The sequence below is a fragment of the Bacillus rossius genome (assembly GCF_032445375.1).
Source record: "Bacillus rossius redtenbacheri isolate Brsri chromosome 9 unlocalized genomic scaffold, Brsri_v3 Brsri_v3_scf9_1, whole genome shotgun sequence".
Lineage (NCBI taxonomy): Eukaryota > Metazoa > Arthropoda > Insecta > Phasmatodea > Bacillidae > Bacillus > Bacillus rossius.
Window position 1 is genome coordinate 9940688 of NW_026962012.1, and position 23739 is coordinate 9964426.

General features: G+C 35.1%; 1 protein-coding gene across 5 annotated transcripts in view; it reads left to right on the forward strand.

The window, feature by feature from the left end:
• Nucleotides 1-23739, forward strand: part of LOC134542610 (uncharacterized) — a 668259-nt gene that overhangs the window by 556510 nt on the left and 88010 nt on the right. For all 5 annotated transcript variants that reach the window (XM_063386987.1, XM_063386988.1, XM_063386990.1 and 2 more), the window contains exon 4: nt 20558-20653. In XM_063386987.1, the coding sequence (XP_063243057.1) occupies nt 20558-20653 (96 nt within the window). The remainder of the gene's footprint in view (nt 1-20557; nt 20654-23739) is intronic.

Below are 23739 nucleotides of genomic sequence, written 5' to 3' on the forward strand. Positions count from 1 at the left end.
CAATTTGTTACTAACTTGGTTTGAAATGATGCATTATGAAAATTATGAAACGTTCTTCGGTTCGAACCCAGCGAGGTCAATCGAATAAAAAGGGCAATGGATCCTCCCTCCACGGAAGCCACTGACAGACTAACCTCCCACCACTAATACCAACACAGATGTTACGTCAGCCAGAATTATGTTATGGTGGCCATCTTTTTATCGTTCGCTGGAGGTCGCTGACGACATATTGTTTTCATCTTCTGGATGGCGCTACCAAAATATTAGTTTAATTTTGCCCACTAGAGTGTAGTATTCATTTATTACTGTGGCATATGCAATATTTCCGCCATTTTGGAAGTCTTTAATTATTAAAAATTTGGAAATTTTTTCCAAAATTCATCAAAAAATCGATTTTTATAATAAATAATAATTTGATTGATTCTTATCCACGGTTTGATACAACGCGGTAAAGAGTTAATTAAATTGATAATTTAAATACTTAAGGTCCATGATACTGTTTCACTTCCGTAACATCAGAGTGAACCCATGTTCTGTTATTAATTTGTCACACTTCACTCTATCTTGATGACTTGTGTAACTAGTGGATAGTTTAGATTCAGAAGGTAAAATAATGATATCGTCTAGATATAATTATCTCTATGATTATTTAACTTTCTATTACTTTCACAATAAGATAATAATTGATAAATTTATTGACAAATGTATTAAGTTTCTGCAGTTACAATTAACATGGATATAAAATTACAGCAGCTAAAGAATGGGCTGGCCCTAATTAGAAATTTACCATTAATATTTAGATACAATTAAAATATAATCCGCAACAATAAACAGGTTAATTAATAACAATCCCAACACACTTAGAGCAATTAAAGTCCTGAAAGAAAAATTTATGGTGTTCAGATCTTTTCAACGTCGTGACGTAATGTTATTCTGAAGATATAAAAAAAACTGAACAAATGGAGGTTTGACGATTGCTGGCCGAAGTTTTGCTGCTAACGAGCGGTCAGGCCGCCTTAGTCGTCCCCATTGCTGGAGGAAGGACTGGAGGGCGGTGTTGTTAGGTCCGCATTCGGCCCTTGGAACCTCATCTGGCCCTTGGACCCTGTCATACAGGCAGATGTCTTCCAGCGTCAGCCAGGGTGCGGAGCTCGAGAACTCGCGGTTGTCGCGGACGTTTCAAAGATTCAAAAGAATAGAAAATATAATAGAGTATGATTAACGAAGCATGACTACTTCTACGAGGTACGCAGACTGACTTATTTATAATTACTAGTGTTGTAGGGATCACATCCCTTGCCTAGCTGATTACATCTTTAAACAACGACCGGAGTAAAGTCTTAATGCCGACGATGCGGTGTGGTCAGTCTGGTGTCGCGGTGCGAAGTAAGTTTGGGACGGCAGCGACTCGTAATTAAAAGACGACGTCAATCAAAATAAAGAGGGGAGGCTTAGGCTTCCGGACCGAAAGGTTCCGAAGATTACTGAAGGGCTTGTCGAGAAATACTGACTTCGATATCTCGAAGTTGGTGGTACTGGCCGATGTCAGCGCAACCTACTGAGGGGTGTCCGAAACAAGGAGAGATCGACTCACACGAGGCGACTGCTAAAGCATTGCGCTTATGGATGGGACTAGTCCAGCGATCTGGTGGCCTGGAAATGAATTACGGGGTACTTTTTGTCGTGGGAGACGCAAGGGGGTAGGCGTTTAGCAGGCGTTCAAACAATCAGGGGAAATAATTTACAACTCTGCCGCTAGAGTGCATAGGCAGTACTTTCTGAGACTGGAGTCGTGGCCTCGAGACAGGCAGGGCTTATTGGCCGGTCTGTGCTCTGGGCAGTGTTCCCAGGAAAGTCTGGAGAGGGGGTGGAGTGTGGAATCTGCGATGACAGTGGGAACGAGGCTCTACTGAGCCGGGAGGCGTGACTGGACGTTGGTGAAAATGACTCGAGATCATGCCATGGAGTACTCACGTCAGGCGAGGTCTTAGAAACAGCCTGATCTGATAGCTTGCAGGGCATAGCAGTTATTGTCACGGTTCGGATAAGAATTACAGGCGACATACGTGCGCCAAAGCGGGGATAAAAAAATAGCCATGCTGGGTCATTAGATGGTAGGCAAAATTATATGCTGGGAAAGATTGGGCAAACAGGTCTGACAAAGATTAAACGGGAGTGTACAAGAGGCGGAAAAAGTTTAAATTCTTGCAGCAAAAATAATAAAATGACTGGCGACAGAATTTTTCAAAAATTCAAATTTAGAATTGTGCCAAAAATACTAGTTGGCGGCACAATACGATAACTAAAAATTATCACTATCACATGAAACAGCAGGACAGATAAACAGTTTGCACTCATACATCAAGTGCCAGTCGCTCACGGGGTAAGGACCATTCGATCGATACCCACCTGCCAAAATTGTATTTTTTTTTCTTGACTCATTTCGAAAAATAAATTCAAATATATGTGCAGTAAAAAGTATCCATGTACGACTAGTCAAAGTACCTAAATAGAAACACGTTAACAACATAGTTTAAACAAAATTATCAAAACTAAAGACAGATGCCGTCCAGACGAGAGTCATCTGGTGGCGCGCGTGAAGAGATTCGCAAGCTTGCAGAAGTGTCGGGTGATCGACCACTTGGCCTAATGACACGCGAAGCACAGGGCGTTGAGTCTTAGACCTCTAGCTAACAGGCGAATCGTCTTGGAAATCATAAACCCAGTACATGATAAGTACTTGTTGGAATTGATCAAAGTACGAAAAACGGAACGAGAGTAGAAAACAGCCTACCAAAGTAACATATCCGCCCCAAAATATTTGTTGTACGTATATACCAGAGTCAAACACAGGCCATATTCCCAAAAAAAAAAAAAAAAACAAAAAGACATAGCCAGGAATAATAAGAAACAAGAAATCTTAAAACTAGCCAAGCACTTCCAAACCAATAGGTATTTGTCGACGATGTTCGGCGAACATTTTTAGACAGGCTATGTACAATGTCAGACGTTTAGGCCGAGAATAACCGAATCACGAGGCCAATCGTAAACTGACTACAGACTTGATTACGCACATTTAACGAAACCACACACATTCTACCAAAGAAAAGAAAGCGCAATACACACTCAGGTCACGCCATGTACACGTAATACACACACAGGTCACACCACGTACACGCAGTACACATACTGGACTGCATGTACAGACAATACACATACTGGAAACGGAATGTACACACACTGGACATGCAATGTACACGCAATGCACACACTGGGCATGCAATATACATATAAAACACACACAGGTCACGCGGTGTACAAATAAAACACGCAATGTACTCACAATACACACACAGGCCACGCAATGTACACACAATATATACACAGGACACACAATATACACACAGGACACACAATATACACATAATACTCACACTGGATATGCAATGTACACACAATACACACACTTGACACGCAATTACACACCGAAAATGCGAGGCCATGAAATGTAAATAAAGAATCTTTGAAAGATTTGTGCAATGGGAGTGCATGAATTGATGTAAGCTTTTGGACATACGCCATTGCTTAGCAAAAATTGCTGTTGTCAGGATTTAACGCCACACAATACTCCACAACAGGAATATGGTCAACAAACAAAGAAAGACAAAGAAAAATGGACTAACAGAACGAAAAAACCCCCACAAATGATGACAGCACAAAAATACCGAACCCAAAAAATTCAGTGTTTTTGTCTTGTTTCAATGTTTTTGTGCTGGTCAGTATAAAGATTTATTGTTTCTTATTATTCGTGGTGATTTTTTGTTTTTGCATATGGCCTGGTTTTAACTATGGTATACGCACAACAAATTTTTCGGGTAGAAAACGTTACTTTGGTGACTAATTTTCTAGTTCATTCCGTTTTTCGTACTTTGATCGATTCCAACAAGTATTTTTCAACTACTGGGTTATGATTTCAAAGGCGTTTTTACTGTTAGCCGGAGGGCCAGGAAGCAACACCCTTTGATTCGCATGTCATGAGTAGAAACCTGCCAAATTCGCGGATTCATTCAGTGATAGGCTAGAAATCAAACACATATACCTCTTAAAAAATTTTACTTTTGGCTTACAATTCATCTTGGCGAATCTCAACCAATTATAAACCCTCAAGCAAAGAAGGATCGAATCACAGACAAACCAGCTGAGACGACTTACAAGTCAACAACCAATGAACTTGCGTTATTTGCCCAGTGTACAGGAGAATGTGCAGTCTATCCTGAAGGCCATCGAAACCGCGAATTTTGCAGGTCTCTAGTCACGAGGCCATGTGGTCGGTCACCCGACAATTCTGCAAGCTTGCGAATCTCTTCCCGCGCGCCACCAGATGACGCTCGTCAGGGCGGCATCGGTCTTAAGTCTCGAGAATTTTTTTTTAAATACAACGTGCTTAACGTGTTTGCATTTAGGTACTTTTGACTAGTCGTACGTGAACGCTTTTATCTTCACGTGTATTGGAATTTATTTTTCGAAATGAGTGAAGGAAAAATATTACAAATTTGGCGGGTGGGTATCGATCAAATGGTCCTTACCCCGAGTGTGACTGGCACTTGGTGTATGTGTGCAAACTCCTTATCTGTCCTGCTGTTTCATGTGATAGTGATGATTTTTAGTTATTGTATCTCGTACGTTACACTGTTTAATATATAAATTTTAAATTTTTTTAAATCTGTACCTTTTGTATCAAACCGAGGACAGGAATAATCGAATCATTCTTTATTTTAACATAATCTTTTTTGATAAATCTTTGAGTTTTTTCCAAATTTTTAATAATTAAGACTTTAAAAATGGCGGGCAAGATGGCGAATGCCACAGTAATTTATAAATGTTCTTCTCTCATGGGCAAACAAATAAACTAGGGTAATGTTGTGGCAACAGCATCCAGAAGATAAAAACAATATGATGGCAGAAACATCCAGCCAACGAAAACAAGATGGCCACCATGACGTCATTCTGGCTGAAGTAATATCTGCCTTAGAATTAGTGGTAGGAGGTTAGTCTGTCGGTGGCTTCCGTGGAGGATGGATACGTCGCCATTTTTAATGTATTGACCTCGTCGGGTTCGAACCGAGGACATTTTTATATTATTTAATTTTTTAATTTTTTTTTGAATTTTTAAATGTTTTCACTAAAATTGGATTACATTAATGTTTTTCCAGATGGCAGGCAATAATCAAATTTGCAAAATTTCTTTATATTAAAATTTTAATAATTAATTTTTTATGTATTTTAAAATTTTTTATTTAAATTTTGATGAAAATTACGAATTTTCATAATGGCGGCCGTAACAAAAATTGCTACGCTTGCTATAGGGGTGCTAGATGGCGGTAAGTTCTAATATTCAAAATGGCTCAATATTATCGAATCTAAGATGGCGGAATCCTAGATGACGAATCAAAAAATTGCCACCAGGCAACAAGGTAACAGGTCAAAATTCAAGGTATCCAAAATTATCGCCGTGACATCACAAGCCAAGATGGCGGTTGGCACCACGGGCATAATAGCTTAAGCCCGTGCCTTACATACATTAATTTACTACTTATTTCATTTACTTTTTGACGTGACAACGTCTAAAAAAATCGATGAACGCTGGCTGCACGCACGAAAAAGTGTCCCGTTACGCACATTGTCCCGTTTCTCTGTGTCTCGTTACGTTCATTTTATATTGCTCTTTGCTAACCTGAACCTCCTAGCATTGCGACCGAGTCCGTGGCGTAATTCTGTTTTCATGCATTTCAATGTAACATTTTCATTTATCTTTGCTAACCCGTTCCTCCTAGCATTGCTGCAGAGTCCGTGGCGAAAATATATAATTTTTTTAATGCATCTTGGTGTTGGGTAAGCAATTTTCCTTCACATCATCCTTGAAACACTCCCATTCGTTTCCTACTTTTCCTATCATCGTCCTATCCTTAAAAGAATAAAACTGATTGGAATAAGTTAAATAGCAAACATGTATAAAAGTTATAGTTTAAATTATCTCTTCGTTAAAGTAATAAACATATTTGAATTAATGAGTGCAAATAAAAGTAAATTTCTCAATTAAATTGTAGATTTCATTTCACTACTTCTTTGTATCCATACAAAATAGTGATAATTATATAAAAATGATTAAATTTTATTCATAAAATTATGCAATCATTTCATCAATGTTTTGTTATGACGTCACGTTAAACTATCGTCTGTTAACCGACTTTACAGACAACCAATTTTTTTATCTGGGCGATACTGAAAAAGCTTAGTAAAACGTGAACTAGAGTTTTTTAAGTTGTAGTTGACTTATAATCAAAGTGTGTTAAACATCGTTGTCTCTATTTGCTTTTCAGTCATAGCATTGTCGTATGGATTTAAATGAAATATTATTAGCATACATCCCCTCAGAAATGTACCTACGCAATGCAAAATAGGTAGAAAAGTGGTTACTTAAATCTTTATTCTAAACGTTTTTCATTTTAATCAAAATTTGTAATTGATTAAATTTCGAGTATAATTTAACTGATATTAAATAACAATCAATTTGAAAAAGGCATGAAATTAAAAAAATATTTTTTTTTTTTGATAATACACACTTGGAAAAACCAAAATTATATATTTTCACCCTTATTGGTGTCAGTGTTACTCAAAAGTAAAAGTCACAAGACCTTCATAATATTTGATACTAAAATAACCGTCTAGTGTTATTATTTTTCCATATTTTTAAACACAAGTTAAGGCATTACATTATACATTATACATTATAATCATTTTACATGCCTTGACAATGTCTTATATTTTCAGGAAAATATATATATATATTGATGGGTGATTTCCTGCATGCGAGTTGATGAAACATATTTTATTGTGTGTACAGAAATCAATTTTAAAGTAAAACTTTTTGTTTTTTGTTATTCTTACCGTGCAATCCGTTTTGTTTTCCTTCGTTCGGCCACATCGGATAACGTTTTAACACTCTACAATAAAAGGAGAACATTCGAGCTGCTTTCTTTTATCCACAACGCCAAGCGAGTTTAGATTTGTGAACAAAAATAAAACGTTGCCCTCCGATGCAAAATGTGACTTCGAAATGAAAATACATTTTTCGCCGTCCTTCGGAAAAAGCACGCCCAACCGCGCATTGCCATGGCTACTGCAACGAAGAAAGGCGTTACTGAGGCGAGGTGTCACCATATCTTCGGGCGTCGCGAATTCCCGGTGAATGTTAATGCTTTCCCTAGAAGGATTTCATCTTGAAACAAGTCTTAAAAAACTCGTGATTTTTTTTTCCTAACCGAATCTCCAGCCTTGTTTTATAACGTATATAGTAAGTTTTAGAAAGATAAAACCGCCTTTAAAGTAGGACGTCTTGAGATTTCATGAGCCACAAAGAACAGAGGATTTAAAATGCTGACATTATAAAATACTTCAGACAATATTGAATGAATATTCATTAGAATAAAAAGGAGATAATTTGATTAAGACTTGTGAGCTTATGAAATATTATTTTAACTTTTTTATTCCACTTACCTGTAACGCCCGTCATCAACGTATTGGAATGTTTCATGTTAATGAGTTAACTTTGTCCCTGAAGCTATGATGTTAACGCCTATATCTGGTGCCTATGTTTATGAATAAAGCTGGTTCAAGTTGAAGGTTCCGTGAGGGAATATAGATTGATTATAGTCAGTTATTTTACTTTTCTTGTTCAAAGAAAAATTTTATGATCATTTTCACACTCATATGAGTTAAAATGTCTGTATTGCCAATATATCAACAATCCTGACATGTCCTAATGTATTTTGCAACACATAATTGTGCCATGGTTTTATGATTCTTAAAAATAAATGTTTCTAATTTTCTTTAGAGTAAAATTAAAATTTTTTAAGAATAGTTAAACTTGAATAAAATTCAATAAATAACAATCACAACAAGATTAAACACATTTTAAAGAAACAATCGTTTTTCTTGATTATGATTTTTCAATATTAATTTACTGACTCTCTCCTTGAGTACATTGATAGACAAATTTATTTTTTTCTAAATTAAATATGTGATTGATATGAAATTGTATTAAAACATTTAAGTAATTTTTAAATAATGTTTTGATTATATTTTCTTTCTTAGACTATAATAATTTAATTACTAAAGAAAAAGTTAAAAACACTTTTTATATCTTCCTAGATTTTCACAATGTAGAAAAAAAATGAGGTGAGTGCCTAATTTGTTGCACAGTTAGATGCAAGCCAGCTTTCGAATTAGAGGTTCTGGGTTTGAGTACTAAGCAAGAAGTTGATTATAATTCGTATAGTCTAAAAGGGTGAAACATATTTCCTAATTATTGAAACTAATAAACCTTCTTCGACAAGAGAAAATAAACAAATGTTTGTGGATCTTCTTCACCAACGAGCCAAACGACATACAGAATGAGTCTGGAGTTGACCGACAAATTTCAGCTGAGGTTCATCACGATAAAATAAGTTGAAAACCTTTTTACAGCTTATGGCCTAACTGCCTATGATAAGACTAAGCATTAGATTTGATATGCTTCACTCCCAATCTTGGTCATAATTTTTTTACAATAACTTATATGTTATTGTAAAAGAAGTAACAAATAATGGTGGCGTGCGACTTCCTTGGCTGTCTTCAGTAGTATTCATTCCTACCCATAATGCGTTTTCGTGTTTCCCTATTATGTCTCAATAGCTAAGACGTTCGCAAGTACCCTAGGCACCTATATTAAGATAATTCCTATCAATATTACTGCTATTGTCAACAAATATACGGCGATTTAGTATGCCGTGATGCCACGTTGAATAAATGTTCCAAAAGAAACTTTTTAGCTAATTAAAAATAGTAAAATTTTTATTTTTTAAATGGTGAGCCATGATTGGCCAGTGAACAGGGGCGCCACGGCACCTTGTACAATAATCACCCAAATCACATCATTATTAAAAATTAAACACTACTTGTAACTTCACTATAAATCAAAATATTAATTTTGGTGTGGTTAATGTTTTTAACATTATGCCAAATAAGTTTATTTACTGTTTCATTGCACCCTAGAGGGCTCTTGTCAATGCCCCTCGTAACGATCATTATATGTCTTAGAGTATGATGACTTTAAGAGTTTTTGATGATATGGTCAGTATTAATACGGGAACAGCAGCATCATAACATACAGTTCAAATCGTTTTAAAATACGGTTTACAGAAAATAATAAACTATCTGTGTCCATGTTTCGTCACAACATACTACTTATTAAGTACGTAGGTGTAGAAAAAAAATTGAACATTATAAAAACGTGTTTTAAAATGGCCTTTATAGCTCCAGAACATTTTTTTTTTTATTTAATTTCCAAATTGTGTTTCAGAAATAGAGCACAGAGATATGTATTAATTTCTCTCTAGTACATCACATCAATTAACCGCAATTTCCCACTACAATTAACTGCTATCAACGAGTAAGTGGCTGCCAGGAAGATAATTTGGATGTTTGTCATAGCAGACATTTAATCACGGTAAAATGCATGGCAATCTCTTTGATGAAACAATTAGGATCTGATTACACTCACTAATTGGAAAATGGAGCTCAGATACCACAATTTTATGGAACAAATAATAACATAAAAATAATATGTTTTCTTGCCAAAAATTAAGGATAAAAATATTTTTAAAAAATTGGTTGCCTGTAAAGTCGGTTTACGGACGATAGTTTAACGTGACAACGTCATAACAAAACATTGATGAAATGATTGATCCAGAAGAAAAGGAAATATCATATTCGGCCTGAGACTGAGCCGTAATAGGTTTTTGCAACCAAACCATTTAGGCATTAAAAATATTATATTCTTTGAGGAAGCATTTTTTTTAAATTTTTTTATCTTTTGTATGATAAAATCTACCTCTGCATACTTTTATGAATAAAATTGAATCATTTTTATTGAATTATCATTATTTTGTATGGATAGAAAGGAGTGAAAAAAATGTACAATTTAATTAATAAATTTACTTTTATTTACATTCATTATTCAAATATATTTATTACTTTTGAAATGTTACGTGCGCCGTATTTATTTTTACAAGTTCAAAAAAAGAGTTCACACCTGCCGGGATTCGAACCGACAACCTTTTGGATTGGACTTTAGCGATGCTCACCGCACGGCCACGAGGCCATACTTGAAAACAACTAGTTTCAAATGTTATATAAATATTTATAAAAATTTTGTTCACGGTAGGGGAATAATATTATTTCGTTTTAATAACTCGATTTTATAATAAATACGCATCCCAAATACACCCAATTTATTTATAAGGTTTTACAATATTTTTTAAAACATTGTGCAAAAGATCCCGGTTTTTAATTTGAATTATTATGTGTAGATAACTGTAAAGACCATTGTTGGTTCAACATTACTTAAAAATAACCGTACCGATTGTGCTGAAAATCGGTGGACGATCTTTAAATTACATAATATTAATAATTCAAACGACGAAAATATGATTGATAAGTCAAATAGATGGTCGTTCCAATCGAGTGGAGGAGAGATGTCACGCTTGCAATAATGAGCATGAAGAGAGATGCCACGCATGCGTACAATGAGCAAACAGGAACATCCGTAGTGAGACATCCGTAGTGGGACACTTTTTCGTGCGTGCAGCCGGCGTTCATCGATTTATTAGACGTTGTCACGTCAAAAATATAAATAGATATGACACATGTTTGAACTCATAACTGGTTTTTATTTTTGCTGTAAATCTATGTAACCATTAGCAATTATTTCACAACAAAATTAGATTTTCATGTGACATATATAAGATATTGCTTTAAAGAAACATAACGAAAAAAAATCGTAATTAATAATTTACTTCGCTAATTTTATGTTACATTCTTTGCTTTCTTTACATTTATACTTACGTCATACTTGTTATTGAAAAAACCCAAATCGGTGTGGATTGGCCTTGGTTGTACTTTTTCTCCTAAGTTCATAAAATGCGTAAAAAATTTGCTTGTTACAAATCACAGGTAAAGCAAATCACACGTCTTCGTGAAATTCACGACCTTGACTGCCGTGCTTAGTGACAACACCTCTCCAGCTTTGTCTAAAGTTTTCTGTATGATTATTTCCCGGATACAATTTTTAGTTAAAAACACTTTACCAACCTTGCGAAATTTTTTTACAATTTTTATATAAATCAAGCCAATGTAAAAATTCTAATCAGGTAAGGTTATTTAAGTAGACTTTAATTACCATAATGCAATCGAGTTGACACTAATAATTATTTACATTTGTCGGTTAACTATAAACTGTCAGTATCACTAAAATAATTATGCATTATCTTTGTTACATGTAATATAAAAAATTTACGTAAACTGTAAAAATAATTTAACTCAAGTATAGCATAATGCATCCAAATAAAACCAAAGGTAAAAATCAACGCATATATGCATACTTTTTTATATGTAAACACACACTAGGGTTGGAGTGGCACGCTTTTAAATATGTTTAATGCAACAAACAATTCAATTTTATATATACGAAAATTTTGAAATTATACTTCATTAAGCGCATTAAAAAAATTATAAGATTGAATTTTTAAGATGCGCGCGCACCATGCAACGAAATTTTCACAGGACGAAAAATAGAATACATACAAAAAAAGCTACATACAAATAAAAATTATATATGTGTACTTTTAAATCTTATACTTTAGCTGTTGATAGTGAATAACGGTCTATATTATAAAAACATTTTTTATTGTGAATATAAGAGATAGATTTTGTGTCCATAAAGTATTTTTAGTGAATTTTTAATTATATTTTTATCAGAGTGTGTAGGTTATACATCTTATAGCACGTTATTAAAAACTTAATAATGAAAATGATGTTACAAAACGCCCGCAGCATGCAAAAAATTCAACAATCTGAAAATATATAATAAAATTTAATATTTGCCTTTAAATCATATACTTTAGTGGTGATATTGAATACTAGTCCATATATTAAAAAACATTTTTTTTACAAATATTAGTGATAGAAATTTGTTATATAAACACTTTCAAGTATATTTATAAAAGTAATTTTATGTTTCCGAATGTATAATTTATTTTCATTATAAGTGATAATATAATAATTTAATAAATAATTGAATTTTATAAATTAGAATAAACATTCAGCATATTTTTTTAAATTATTAATTACAACTCACCTAGATTACTTTAATAAATGAAATAAATAATATTATATGTGTTTACATTAATATTTAAAAAAAAGTATTTATTAAAAAAATTTAATTTGTTTGAATTTATACCTTATCAAAGATATTTAAAATGTATGCCCAGTTATTTAATTTCTTTTAATATTTTGCTTTCAAAGTTAAAGTTTTTTTTTACTACACAAAGTAAGTATAATTTTAACGCGAGTCCAAATGATATGCATATATTTTTTAATTAAATTTCTTTTAATATTGAGAAAATCAAAATAACTTCTGAAATAAACACACAAAAATATATATTAAATAAGAATAAGTGTATTTGTGCTATTTACAGATATTTTTCGCAGCAATAATGTTTGGATGTTTGGATTTTTGTTAACTCAATAACGCAAGGCCAAACGGATTTGAATGAAATTTGGCACACAGATCATTTATCAATATGAAATTCCATATCTATGGAGCGAAAAAGTGATGAATTCATTTTTATAATAGAAAAAATCGTGTCATAGAATATAAGTGTGTGTGTGTGTTTGTTACATCTTCTCGCTGTATTAACATATACGCCACTTACGTATCATAGTTAAACTAATATTATAAATGCAAAAGTTTTTATGTTTGGAAGTTTGTTACTCAATCACGAAAAAACGGCTGAACACATTTGAATGAAATTGGGCACACAGATAGTTTATTACTTAGGGTATTTTGCTTCGTTAGTTGGAATTTTTTTTTTTATTGGTTGCTTGAGTTTGTGTTTGTAAGTGAAATATTATTTACTTTTCTTTTATTTCTTTTATTAAAATTATTTCGTTTCTTTTTTTTTCTATGTGACAAATATAGAATGTTTAACACCTGGAAATTCCCATAAATTGTATCTGAAGGGTGACGTCCCAGTTAAGTTATGCGTAATCTTGAAGCATCGAGATTGTGCAATGGCACCAGGCTACGTATCACAGAACTAGGAAGGAATATCATAAAGGCCACTAATCTTAACAGAGAAACTAAAGGAGAAAGCTTATTGATTTCCCTAATTCCTATAATCCCAAGTAATATGCCATTTCAATTAAAGAGGCTGCAATTTCCCCTAAAGTTAGCATTTACAATGACCAATAATAATTCCCAGGGCCAAACGCTGGAAGTGGCATTAATTGATTTGGGCACTCCATGCTCCTCACATGGTCACCTGTATGTCAGTTGCTCAAGAGTTTCGAGTGCCCATAACTTCCGCGTACTGGCGGAAAATAATAAATCATACAATGTAGTCTCTAGAAGTATATTTACTTAAAATATGTACATCAAATAAAAAGCAATATACAACGACTACCTGCCCGACCCGGCTTCGCACGGCTATACTAATGGAAAAAAATTAAGCCACATCTCCCATTTACAGTAATGGTAAACTAAAAAAATCAGTGAAAATTTATTACAATGCTGTATAATGTACCGGAGACAAAATGAATAGCACCGATGGTTTCCCGACTAGTGCACGAAACATAAAACTGATGTACCCGTACTTCGCTACGGCAGTCTACAGGCAGTTCACTCTTGCGCCGCTCATTATACATGCCCCTCCTTGTGGGTACGCCACTGCCGCGCGATGCCCGTTGCCATGGAGACGCAGAAGGCATGAACAATGCAAAATCCTGTTCTCATACAGACAAAGTACCCACTGTTGCCTGGTTTTAACACCCATGGGATCTAATTTTCGGAAAATGTCATCCTGTGTAACATAAGGAACATTACTGTGAAGTTTCAAGTCTGTAAAATATATATACTTGATAAAAAGGGCATTTTTTGATATTTAAAGTACCCGCAAAATTTCAACAGTGATGAGGACTGCACTAACAATGAAATAGTCGTTGCCATAGAGACGAATGAAGCATCAACAAAGCAACAGCCGTTGCCATGGTGATTTCCTACCAAAATCTGGAAATTTTGATATATTACGCCCCCGAAACTCCCCTTGGGATCGGATTTCGGCAGAATCCGTTCTAAGTGAGCGTCTACATCACAAAATGAGTAACTATGCTAATTTTTAAGTCAATCGTGTGTATAGTTTCAGAGATCTCGTGATGAGTGAGTCAGTGAGTGGTATTTCGCTTATATATATATATATATATATATATATATATATATATATATATATATATATATATATATACATACATACATACATACACACACACAAGTCCTTGTCAGAACTGTAACGGGAGAGGAAAATTATTGATGGTCCGAAAAATGAAAATTAATTAAAAATAATAAAAATCATATTAGTAAAAGAAAAAAACAAATTAAACACAGAGAGAGGAAAAAAATAGTTTAGGTTTGCGATTTAAAGTGATAAAAAGTATTAAAATACTAATTGAACTCTTATGAGGGTACTGATTGCTTCGTTGTTAATATCACACAGGTGTTTTTTACTTGTATGGGAAAATTAAGAATGATAAGGCATCTAGTGCGTGGCAACAATGTTAATAGGCAATAGGAAATAAACTTCTAGGGCCTGCGGCATGGTCAACACACACTTCGTACGTGTACTGCATGTTGTATCTAACCCCCTTCAACGCATTTGATTCAAAATTGGACTTTTAGTAAGGATCCTTAATTTTATTGATAATATAATATAGCCTTTAGCCTTCCTCGATAAATGTACTATTCAACACTGAAATAATTTTTCAAATCTGACCAGTGGTTCCTGAGATTAGCGCGTTCAAACAAACAAACTCTTTAGCTTTATAATATTAGTATAGATATGACGGGTGAAATTTTCATCGAATAAATTTTTTTTGTTCTCCCATTTTTACATTATTCTCTGGAACCAATTATGAACTTCACGCAAACGAAGTCGCGGCCAGATGCGAGTATAATTAAAAAATTCATATAATTAAAAAATTCAAAAGTACGTAATTGCAAGAAACAAACCTGTTAAAAAACATTCAGGCATACAAATATGTATATACATAAAAAACAAAAAAAAAATAACTGTTTTTAAATAAAAATATTTACTTATAGATTAAAAGCATATTTAAAATATATATACAAAGATTTTTGGTAGGGTATAAGTACAAAATTTAAAAAAAATTAACACAAGATTAATAATTAAGGCGAATTATACCATCGTTACTGTATTTCAACTGTTACTATATTGTTACCCTTTAATTTTATATTTTATATACATCTCTATGGAGTAGACCAATAATTGTGCTTCATGATACACTTGTCACCAAGGTCTCTTTGGCGTGACAGAGTCAGGGATTGAGTGATGAGCATAACTATATATAGAATATTGAGTGCCTGTTGTACATGCAAGCATTCCACTCAAATGTGCAACTGATTTTAGGATAGGTAACTTCATTCTGAATTTTATTGTTGTTCATTTACTGTTATTTAGCACATATTATCTAAATCACAATTTTGAAGTGTCCAGTTAGATAATTCTATTTTTTAAAAAAAGTTATTATAATGTTTAATTCCAATTGTGATATATATAGCCTCTTTACACCAAGTGGCAACCCTCTGCCTCCACGTTGGCACCGCTGTTGGGGGAGGATCGTGGTGACTATGTTGGGAGGGTTCCCCAACCTCTGGTCATAGCACCTCTCTAACTAAAGAGGGCGCTGCCTGGTCAAACTCTGCCACAGTGCATCCTCAATTGCATGTATGAGACCGGAAATGGTGAAAGGGCTGAATCTGCGGGCAACAGCAGATGCGATAGAAACCTTTCCGGGGGGTTCGACGGCCGAGCCTCGGTGCATCGGTCCCAAAGGGCCCCATAGTGAATGGATCAGGCCCATGGTAAAGGAGTTCGACTGGGTATGGTGGTTGCGGTGTCGGGCGACCGGGCCTAAAAACGGGCTGTAAACTGCACGGCGAGGTTTCCCCTTTAGCCTTGTAGTCGGTGGAGGTACCGAGGAAACCCCCAGGTGCCTCCTGCCTGGGCACTGTAGTTGCCATTTTCCAGCTGGGGTTGACGGCGGTCGTCGCCTGACGAGTGTGGTCACATCCGGGCCTTAATCGGCTGTAAACCCGCCGGGCCGAGGTACGGCGGGTCGGAAGGTTTTCCGAGGCGACGAGGACACCTCGTGGCTGCACTCTGAAGCGCGGTGGTCTGGTCAAACTACCGGCGAACAGTCTGCCGACGAGACCAAAAGTTGGTCGTAGTACGGGAAGAATCCATCATGCTTGAATGGTTCCCCGCTGAGGTTTTCTTAAGGCCCAGGATTCTTGGTGAGGTAGGACTCGTACTTGGGAGTGGTGCCCCGAGTGCTTTAGGGGCAGGTATCAGGGTTCCCTAGCCCATTGAAGTACCGACGTTGTGAGCGACGAGGACAGCTCCGGTAACCAGCCTGGACAGCTGGAAGAGGTTGGGTAGACCTCCACCGGACCGCGGGTTCGCTGGGTGATTGAGGAGTCCCAGTGTGAGGCGGGAGACCGGGGTAGGCGCCAGAAGTGATATTCCAGAGGGCATGGGAGCATCCAACTTGCTGGTTAGCTGAGTGGAGTAGGGGGCCGTAGGTGGTGCATAAACTGAGATGGGTAGCCTCAGTCCCTTTGCATAGCCAAAAGCTCTAACGCTCTTCCTGGTTGCGTATGCGGCGTATCCACATCCACGCCCGTGGGGGCCCCAGGGCGGCAGGGCGCGAGCTAAGAGCGCTGGGTTAACAAAACAAAAGAGGGGAAACCCTTAGACAGTCTATGTCTGTCTGTCTGTTTGTTACCTTTTCCCGGCTGAACGGCTGAACGGATCGTAATGAAATTTGGCAAGGATATAGATTATATCCTGGGGATGGACATAGGCTATCTTTTGTCTAAAAAATAAATTTTAAACGTGTTAAAAAAATATATCTTAATTTGATGTAATGTGTGTCATAGATATACAAACTGTTAGTGTCATTCCTCTATGTCTGCCGATCAATAGCTTTCAAGCCATTACGTTACGTTTTGCTAATGTAAGGAACTAAGTAGAGTATGTAAGAAAAAAAAAGATCTTGACAGTTTGTAGTGTCGCCATATTTGTTTCAATTTTCAATACCGTTTTTGTATATTACAAATTAAATTGCAGAAAAAAATCATGTTTCATAGACACATAAATAGTGAGTGTGTGTCATTTCTCTATGTACACGAGGTCTCGCCGCGTCAATTTTCTCCTTGGGGCGAACCCGTCCGCTTAATTAAACACCTTTTCATTTCATTACATCATTTAATGATTTATTTCATGAAAATCTGCTCTCATAAAAAAGTTAGTTTTATAGACATTCAATAGGTCTCTCTCTCTCTCTCTCTCTCTCTCTCTCTCTCTCTCTCTCTCTCTGAAGATCAATCTATGAATCGTTATAAATTTATTTCCTTTATTTTTTTAGTTTGATTTGATACAATATGATTTCACTAAAAATCAATTTCTACCCCTTCCTATTTTCATTTCCACATTACGAAGTTTCACTTCTTCCACGAGGAGGGACTCCACGCAATATTTGTGCATGCAATTAAAAACTATTTTTTAATGATGCCAAAGAAGTATAACTTCACATGCGCGTACCTAAGTACACGGACCCATTTTTTTAAATTTAATTTCTTCTATATATATTTTTCCTCCCTACCTAGGGCACTCATAATTCTTTTAAATTTCACGTGTATGTTTTCAATGTCATTAAAATTGTACAATTTTTTTTTTTTTGGCAACCTGGTCATTATTTATACTTTGTTTCATTTTGGAAACATACGTATTTTAGGTATTATGACAAATAAAAAAAAATTAGTTTCACTAACATTCTTAGGTTTTTATTGTGTGGATAGTTTCAAGTTTAATATTATGTAGGTACATAAATTCTTAAACTTATAAATTTCTTCGAAATTTATTCATAGGTTGGTAGGGCCTACTAATATTTTCTATATGTCAATATTTTTATTTTTTTTTACATTACCTACTTATTTGCAAGGAGTTTGGTTTAGTGTCTATAATTTATCTGCTGAGCGTCAAGAGTCTTAGGGCTGCTGAGACCAAAGACCAGAAATATTTATCAATTATGTAATATATTGTTGAAAATTTTGAATTTTACTATTTCAGGAAAGTTGATTTTTTTTATTAATTAGAATAGTTACGTGTAGTTGCCATCTTCCTTTATTCCATATTAAACATTATGTTTGGTTGAGTGTGAGATAATTTTATTTATGTATGTTTTCATTTCATTTAATTTCTTATATATATTCTTATCTACCTACTTCTATTAAATTTCAGGCGGATGTTAACATTGTAATTCCAGTTGTATAAATTGTTTTGTCATATTAGTTATTTATACTTTATGTTTCATTTTGGACTATGTTTTTTTTTTTACTTAATTCAAAGATTTAGGGTGAGTACAGGGAGTGATATATCTATTAATTTCTATACTCCTTTGGATAAGTGGAATATGGCCACCACAGTTTTACATATAAACAAATCCTACAAATGTTTTAAACATTATGACAAATAAAAGATAGTTTCACAAACATCCTTAGTTTTTTTTTTTGTGTGTATAGTTTGAAGTCTAATATTATGTATGTACGTAAATTCTTAAACATACAGTTATTTATTAATTTATTTAGATAATTATTCATAGGTAAGTAATAAGCTTTCTATTTGTCAATATTGTTATTATGGTAGATAGGAGTATACAGAAAATGCCTACATTCTTAAATTCCTTTATATCTCTTTCGATTTGGAGTGTTTCCGAGCCAATCGAGGTCCTCAACATAACCCTCCCCCCCCCCCCCCTCAGGTGCTTAAAGCCCCAAAATTTCGAAAGTTTAAAATTTTTTAAAAATCTATCTCTTTCGATTTTAAGTGTTTTCGAGCCATTCAGGGTCCTCGAACCCCCCGCCCCCCTCTGGGAACAAAGCCCCAAAATTTCGACAATTTCAAAAATTTCAAATATCTATTCTTTCGAGATGGAGTGTTCAAAACCATTCGAGGTCCTGAACATCCACTTTCCGCAAAAGTGAAAGCCCTAAAATTTCTAAATATAAGAATAATATAATTGGATGTTGGCATGTATGTCGTCGATAAACTCTTACACCGTTTGACCGATCGCCATGAAAGTTGGCACATCGAAGTGTTTTTATCATGGAGAAGGTTTATATGCTAACCATTTTTTTGTAACTCGCCGCTAGATGGCGCTGTAGCGCATCAACTTCTAAACCTTTCAACCAATCGCCATGGGTAAACAGAAAACCATAGGTCACAGATACACAAACAGTAATTATGTGTCATTTCTTAATGTCCACCACACTGGACATATCGCTATCCATTGTGCTGTAACCCGCGGACAATATATCTCCCGGTGTTCAGCCCGGGCAAAGCCGGGTACTGCAGCTAGTGTCTAATAAATCGATAAACTCCGGCTACACGCACGAAAAAGTGTCCCGTCACGCACATTGTTCCGTTACGCTTTGTCCCGTTACGCTCATTGTACGCTTGCGGCGCATCTATCTCTCTTCCACTCGACTGTTTATAAAGTGAAGTGAAAAGTTAATGTGGTTTTCATTGCTTATTACAACAACAATTTCGGCAATAAAGGTGAATTAATCTTGCATTTTAAAAATCTGATTGCTAGTATAATCTCAAGTATTTATTCTTTTATTATTATAATAAAAATGATTCAATTTTATTCATAGAGTATGCAATAATTTCATCAATGTTTTGTTATGACGTTGTCACGTTAAACTATCGTCCGTAAACCGACTTTACAGACAACCAATTTTTACCTAGGGCTTTGACCTCAGTCGCCATTTTGGATTCTACCATCTTTACATAGAATCACAGAACATTGAAATTTTCATTACCGTCGCTATATTGATTCTAATAACATGTCAACCATCTTGGATTTAACGTCACAGCTCCTTTTTAAGATTCTGATGTCTTATCCACCATATTGTCTTCTCAATCAGACTTGACATCTTGAACTGACTGATTTATAGGTTATGTTTACAAAATCTTATCGAACAGATGATCAGTGGTCATTGCAATAATTCCAAATTAAATTTTTGAAAGTTTCTTATTTCATAAATAAACCGTTTTTCAGCTACTTGGATATGTCTCGTTTCTTATTGAATGACCACTTGTAGTTAAAAAAAAAACATAAGTTTATTTACAGTTGACTAAGTTGTCAGTTTTTCATAAAACATACGTGGGTTATATGTTCGTAAGTAAGACCAATTTTGTCTAGATAAACTTTAAAGTAGAAATTTTAGCACTTTGTTAGATCTTTACTTCCATTCGTTATTAGGACAAGCGAGCAAGGACTTTTCATCGGTGACGTTTTCTCTCCTCTTTTTCCTGTGCAGGACATACGGTCGCTGCTGGTTCCGTGGATACTGACGGTTGTGATCACGATGCTGCTGGACATATCCCACATCATTTACCTGTTCGCCTTGAACACAGTGAGTACTCGAGGATTCTGTTTGTATTTTGTGTTACTGTAAGTTTTTGTCGAATTTGTAGGCTACTGCGGAAATAAATATGTATTTTTCATTTGATGACTCAGGTTCTGCAAAACAGTTTTACTTGAAATTTTATTTCAATTCTAGATCATCTTGATTTTAAGCATGCTTTTATTAGTGTCACTTGTAAATAACTATGTAATCAAAACTTGAAAGACCTTTTTAAACTACTTCTAATTGTTGTGTTGATTGGACACTTTGCAAGTAAAGGTAATCCGGATGACAATACAATAATTTCATGACCATAAACTGAAGAGGGAGATAGGAGGGAGGGTCATAGAGGTATTAAAACTATTACTTTCTATAGCTATAGGCAAAACTCATGTTTTTTTGTGTATAAATAAGACTGAGGCATGGTGGGAAATCTGCCCGGGGGTCACTACCAAAATTTCTGAAATGTCTAAAATCGATTCTCTTTCGATTTGGAATGTTTCCGATTCAAGCGGCCGGGACATGGTGAAAGATTTGCCCGGGATTTGATGGGATTCATTCCTCCTCTCGAAGGGAGACCATTTGCCCCTAATTTTTCGAAAATCATGAAAATTGAATTAATTTAATTTTGACGTGCTCCCGAGGTCTTCGAGCACCATCAGTCCCCCACGGTTTGGGCCACGGGTTGTAAAAAAGAGGGGAGGGGGGTTTGCGACTGGAAGGGAATAATTAAAAATGGTTTCAATCATCTTATTGACAGAGATTTATTTTCAATTAGGTTTTTTTTAAGAAACGTAACTTAAGCTTCATAATGCTCATTCTGCATAACTGCAAACAATTTCGTGAAGACCTTCCAAATCGAGCACCTGGTAGATGCGAGGTGGTTGACGGTACAGAGCTCGAAGACCAGAAGCTGTTACGCCGTAACACCGCCCAACGCCGCGGCGGGCCGGGGGCGGAGTAGCGGGCGGCGAGTTGCGCCACTCTGCCGCGGCACTCGCGGTGTCGGCGGGCCACTCCACTGCCCCTGGCGGTCCGCAACCCGCAGTCACTCGGCAGTACAAGTGTCCTCTCGCGGCTCGCTCTGCCCCTGCTCGTTGTCCGCGCTGTGCGTCGCGTGCGCGCACAGCACAAACAAAAACAAAACAAAAAAAAATTGGTTGTCTGTAAAGTCGGTTTACGGACGATAGTTTAACGTGACAACGTCATAACAAAACATTGATGAAATGATTGATCCAGAAGGAAAGGAAATATCATATTCGGCCTGAGACTGAGCCGTAATAGGTTTTTACAACCAAACCATTTAGGCATTAAAAATATTATATTCTTTGAGGAAGATTTTTTTTTTAATTTTTCAATCTTTTGTATGATAAAATCTAACTCTGCATACTTTTATTAATAAAATTGAATAATTTTTATTGAATTATCGCTATTTTGTATGGATACAAAGAGGAGTGAAATGAAATGTGCAATTGAATTAATAAATTTACTTTTATTTGCATTCATTAATTCAAATATATTTATTACTTTTGAAATGTTGCGTGCGCCATATTTTTTTTTACAAGTACAAAAAAATATTTCGCAGCTGCCGGGTTTCCAACCGACAACCTTTAGTTTAAGTGTTAGGCACGCTAACCACACGCCCACGAGGCCATATTAAGGTTATGTAGTTTTAAATGTTATATATACATATTTATAAAATTTTGTTCACGGTAGGGGTATAATATTAACACGATTTTATAACAATACGCATCCCAAATACACCAAACTTATTTATAATGTGTAACAATATTTTTTAAAACATTGTGGAAAAGATCCCGGGTGTAATTTGAATTATTATGTGTAACTTTAAAACACCATTGTTGGTTCAAAACGTATTTGAATTTTCAATATTACTTTTAAATAACCGTACCGATTATGCTGAAAATCGGTGGACGATCGTTAAATTACATAATATTAATAATTCAAACGACGAAAACATGATTGAAAAGTCAAATCGATGGTTATTCCAATCGAGTGGAAAAGAGATGCCACGCATGCGTACAATGAACATGAAGAGAGATGCCACGCATGCGTACAATGAGCAAACAGAACACATCCTAAGTGGGACATCCGTAGTGGGACCCTTTTTCGTGCGTGCAGCCGGCGTTCATCGATTTATTAGACGTTGTCACGTCAAAAAACTGTTCCAATACAAGTCAGTTGCCAAGGCAAAAGTTTGTAATGATACAATAAAGATATTATAACTTCTATAATACATGGCAATGGTCATTTTTACATATATGAACACTGGGGGTATTTCTTACAAAAATAAAAATATCAAAATAAAGTATTGTTGAAACAGCACTGAATTTTGTTAAGGCAAAATTTTATATTTTAATTGATTGTTAAATTAAAATATATGTTTTTGACGTGATAACGTCTTATAAATCGATGAACGCCGGCTGCACGCACGAAAAAGCATTTCTCATTGTCACGTTCAGCCTGAGCTGAGCGTGCAAGAACCGGCCAACCACCGTGTGAGAAAATCTTCTATAATATCAAACAGGTTAAGGCTGGCTTTTAAACTAATTGTTCGTGACATATTTAAACAAATTATTTAAATTAAATTTGCAAAAACTGTAAATAATATTTGAAATTAAATAGTATGCAATTTTTCATCAATGTTTTCTTATGACGTTATCACGTAAAATCATCGCCCGTAAACCGACTTTATAGACAAACCCCTTTTTTAATTTTAAACATACCATAGACAATCGTATATTTATAATTTTTAGTTTATTTTGTTCTATAGTGTTTATTATATTGCGCAGTTATTACTGAATAGCCATTTAGGAAACTGTTTCCAAATAACTTTAACTAGGTACTGGGCGAACTTTAGGCATAAATTCTCAGTTAAGAATCCAAACACAGTATTACTGGGAACACTATTTTGTTGTGATTCGGTTTTTTCATGTACTGTATTTTACATGGTTATCTCTGTTCCATTAATAAAAAAATTAAAGTTAAGTCAATTTTGTTTGTTTCATTCCCCGAATGATGCACGTGTTGTTCGAAATATAAGAATGTTTCCCGAGATGAGGAAAATTTATTTA